Source organism: Mastomys coucha, unplaced genomic scaffold, assembly GCF_008632895.1.
Source record: "Mastomys coucha isolate ucsf_1 unplaced genomic scaffold, UCSF_Mcou_1 pScaffold11, whole genome shotgun sequence".
Classification (NCBI taxonomy): Eukaryota; Metazoa; Chordata; class Mammalia; order Rodentia; family Muridae; genus Mastomys; species Mastomys coucha.
In genome coordinates, this window is record NW_022196893.1 from 30,029,004 (window position 1) to 30,033,256 (window position 4,253).

General features: G+C 50.3%; 1 protein-coding gene across 3 annotated transcripts in view; it reads right to left on the bottom strand.

Annotated features, from left to right (window-relative positions):
- Nucleotides 1-1,119: 1,119 nt before the first annotated feature.
- The window catches only part of Prkag1 (protein kinase AMP-activated non-catalytic subunit gamma 1), a 17,685-nt gene continuing 14,551 nt past the window's right edge, over nt 1,120-4,253 (bottom strand). For all 3 annotated transcript variants that reach the window (XM_031355040.1, XM_031355031.1, XM_031355045.1), the window contains 10 exons: nt 4,001-4,110; nt 3,779-3,860; nt 3,625-3,683; nt 3,442-3,487; nt 3,296-3,350; nt 2,818-2,944; nt 2,473-2,638; nt 2,304-2,341; nt 1,905-2,051; nt 1,120-1,781 (listed from right to left, as the gene is read on the bottom strand). In XM_031355040.1, the coding sequence (XP_031210900.1) occupies nt 1,674-1,781; nt 1,905-2,051; nt 2,304-2,341; nt 2,473-2,638; nt 2,818-2,944; nt 3,296-3,350; nt 3,442-3,487; nt 3,625-3,683; nt 3,779-3,860; nt 4,001-4,072 (900 nt within the window). In that variant the 5' untranslated portion in view covers nt 4,073-4,110 and the 3' untranslated portion in view covers nt 1,120-1,673. The remainder of the gene's footprint in view (nt 1,782-1,904; nt 2,052-2,303; nt 2,342-2,472; nt 2,639-2,817; nt 2,945-3,295; nt 3,351-3,441; nt 3,488-3,624; nt 3,684-3,778; nt 3,861-4,000; nt 4,111-4,253) is intronic.

Below are 4,253 nucleotides of genomic sequence, written 5' to 3' on the forward strand. Positions count from 1 at the left end.
GGGGATGGTTTAGCAGGTAAGAACACTGGTTGCTTTTCCAAAGGAACTGGGTTTAATTCTCTTACTCACATGACAGTTGACAATAGTCAGAACCCTGGGCCTAGATATCCAGTACACCCACCCCACCGGCACCAGGTACACGTGCAGTGCACAGACATATGTGCAGACAAGACATCTGAACACGCAATTAAAAACAAATTAATTTAGGATCTTGGGAAATGGTACAAACATTAGGAGCGTGCATTGTTCTCTTAGAGGACCCTAGCTCAATCCCACCAGTCATATGACTTGCAATAGCCTATAACTCCTGCTTCAGATCTGATGCCTCTGGCCTCCTCGGGCAACTACACTCACATGCACACACATGCATACTTAAAAATAAACCTAAAAAAACCATAGGCTGAGTGTGGTGGCACACATTATTAATCCCAGCACTCATGTGAAAGAGGCCCAGTGACCTCTGAGTTCAAGGCCCAGCATGGTTTACATAGTGAGCTTCAGCCAGCCAGGCTTACATACAAGACTGTCTCAAAAAATGTGTTGTCCGACCAGGCAGTGGTGGCGCACACCTTTAGTCCCAGCACCAGAGGCAGAGGCAGAGGAGGCAGATCTGAGTTCAAGGCCAGCCTGATCTACAGAGCAAGTTCCAGGACAGCCTGGGCTACACAGAGGAGCCCTGTCTGTCTGAAACAAGGCAGAAGTTGAGTATTTGTCACCCCAAGGTTCTAGCTTCCATATGCCTACACACACACACACTTTTTTTTTAACCTAAATTTTTAAAAAATAAAGTCTGACCCTGGGTGAGCACATGACTAAAATCCAGTACTTAGGAAACTGAGGCAGGAGGATTGCTGAACATCTGAGGTCAGCCTGATCTATACATGGTACAAAGTCTTGTTTCAAAAAAAAAAAGTCATAAATTCTCCCCAAACCGTAACACTTAGACTCCCATACATTTTGGTTAAAGATTGCACGGCCTGTGTAGGTAAAGTGGTGAGAATATCTGGTGCTTCTCTGTGTGTGTATTATTACTGCTGTTATTAATGAGTTTATGCAGCTTTATCAGGTAGGGAGGTTGGCGAAATAGTGTCTATCAAATGCAGAAATCAAACACTGCAGTGCCATGATGAAACCTTGTCATTTAATTAGATTCGCCACAAAAAGCATTAATCTTGGCTACCTACCCACCACCCTCCTCCACATAGCCATCTGCCTTCGTCTGCACAGCACAGGAACCCGGACGCGCCTCCCGAGACTCATGGGAAGGACTGACAGCAAACGGGCCCGGCCTCCTCCACACAGTGAAGCAAGATGAATAAAAATATTTTACCAAGACTTCTGCAGAGCTACTATCTTAGGTGGAGTAAGGGCAGGGACAGAGGTGGGCGAGGGCTAGGGATCTCTCAGAGATCACAATCTGTCATGGTTTACCCAGAAGGGGGCCGTGTCAAGGGGCCGGGACTGGCTAGGCTGACATTCTTTCTCTCAAGGGAACTGATGCTAAGGGAAGCTAACAGGCCTTCTCCCCCTTCCCTTCTCTAGCTCTAGACTGTGGGCGTGGAGCTCCTGAGGGAAGACTCAGTTCTCCCAGGATTCCATCTGATTCCCAGCGCTTCCAGCAGGCAGGCAGTGAGGGGGCCATCTCCCCTGGCACTGCCTGTTCCTCCCCATGCTCAGGGCTTCTTCTCTCCGCCTGTGAGCACCAGAGCCTGTAAGATGTCAGACAGCGATACAATGCCCTTGACCACATCATGCTCATCCACCACCACCAGTCGGTGAACCTGGCATGGAGGAACAATATGTAATGGGAGTGTCAGCTTCAGTTCGGGTAATTGCCTGGGTCCCTACCCTCTCAGGTTAAAGGTTAACTCCCTACTGGCTGCTTGTGGGTGGCCAGCTCCTACCTCTGCTTCCACCAGCCTATTGATGATGGCTTCTAGAGTCTCATGCAGGTAGCACTTGAGAACACCCTCGAAGTAGTGTGACCGATGCTGCAGGGCTTTTGTCACGGACACATCTAGGTTGTTGTAGGTCTTTTCCGCTGCCAAATTCTGCCAAGTGGTGGTGGTGGGGGGGGCAGGCTTTGAAAGGGAGTCAGTTTCCAGACCCTGGACCAAGCCAACCTCACTAGAGGGACTGAGGGCACTCCTTAGCTCTACTCACAAGCCATCAGTCCTGTCAGCTTGTTCAGGTAGGATTCAAAGCCAAGAAGCGCCCAAGGCAGAGGAGACCCCTTCTGCTCCCTCTCCACATCCAATACCCCCTCCCCTTCCCTACCTCCCAGCCCCTCTACCGCCACTCACGATCACATCAAACTTGGAGTAGATGTCCACCACACGCCCTAGGGAGACAGAGGAGCTCAGTAAAATGTGACAGGGAGGGTAGCCAAAGCCCTCACTCCCCATGGGGATCCCCGTCCAGGCTGGTCTGTGGGGACAGCGACCTGACCTAGGCAGCCCCCCAGTCGCTCACCTTTCTCATCCACCACAGGCAAGGCGGAGACTCGGTGCTGTACAAAGATGCCCAGAGCCACGTAGACAGGCGTGGTAGTACGGACCATGGCAATATTGGCATAGGTGCCAATCTGTAGCTCTTGCAGAGACTTAGACATGAATTCCGGCTTGGGGAACTCGGCGATCTGAGGAAGGAGGCATAGGCTTTCAGGAGCTTTCCCGGTAGAGCGTTAGAGCATGAGGTGCTCCGTTCAACCCTCAGTATCAAAACCGCTCATCTGCCAGACCACTTTTAAGGCCCCCAGACTGCTGTGTGTGTGTCCAATTCAGCACATAAGCACACGATGGGCTGAGACACACTTACAAACAACTTGAGGAACTTGAGGATCCGCTTGTGAGTGAGGATGTACAAGGTGTTGCCTGACTCTGGATCAATAACCGGAAGCCTGTGGATCTTATTTCGAATTAATGAAGAGACAGCATCAAACAAGCTGGGGAGAAGGTAGAAAGTCACAGTTAGGTTCCACAGGGTAAAGCCAGACTGCGTGACCCCTCAGAGTGTGTTTATAGACAGAAAAAACCCTCGTGGGCAGTGTTCAAACAGACAAAGTGCTGTGTGTGTGGTGGGCGTGGGCATGTACTCAAAATGCCTGCACTAGGACAAACAGAAGAGCCCCTGAACTCTACAGTAAGAGCTAGGCCAGTCTTGGCTATGTGTGACTTTTTTTTTTCCTCAAACAAACAAATGCACGGCCGTGTGCACCAGGAGGGGTCCTTCTCCTCTCATGTCCCTTCCCCTGGATCTTCAGGTGTTTAGGGATAAACACAAAACCGCAGCTCACCTGGCATTTGGAGAAATGCAGACAAGTGGCTTAAAGGAGTCCTGCAGGTACACCTCTGAAGAGAACAAGGGTAGTTCACAAAACACTGCCTCGCAAGCGTTCCCCAGGACACCCTGCACCCCTCATCTGCCATGACCCATCCATACCTCTCCAGGTCTCTATCTTGTGCTCCTCCAGCTCATAGATCTGCACCTAGAAGCAGAGGCGGCAGATCTGAGACTCATTCTCCCTCTTTATTAACTCACGGAGCTTAGCCTGAGGGGGAAACCCAGGCCCAGTGGACCCAAAGGCAGGGCTGTGGCTTCTGTTTGGAGACTCAGGGTCCTTACCAGGGCTGACTTATAGTACCGGTGCAGAATATTGATGAAGTCAGTGATGGTCAGCATGCCTAGAAGCAAAGACAAGAAGCCTCAGCATGCCCAAAGCTTTTCTCCTTGACCGGCAAAAGCTGCCAATAAGTGCATCCCAGATAGTCCTGCTTACCCACGAAACTCTGCTTCTTACTGTCCCACAGAGGGGCGGCACGGACACCGTTAGTCACCAGGGCAAAGAAGGCTTTCTTTACCTATGGCCAAGAGAGCAATATCCTAAGGAAATCCAGAGGGCATGGCTTCGAGGAAGAACGGGGTTGGCATGTGGGCGAGTATGACGTGGCCTTGGACCAGCGTGTCCAAGGACCGCAGAAGAGGGAAGGGCTCTACCCACCTGCAGAGAAGTGTCAAATACGACCAATTTGGAGCTTGTGGGAATCAGGTCATAGCAGCGGTGAGACTTCATGAAGGAGGTATACACACTATTGTTCGATTCTGGGGTCTCTGTGGAGAGTGGAAATGTTGGTGTGTTTCTTTTATGTAAGAACTCACGATCAGAAGAGACAGAAACCAAAAATGGCTTTTAGTTTCTCAGCTCTTAAAAGATTTTGTTTTGTTCTTACTGCCTCTTGTCTTTTTCTTCTTCT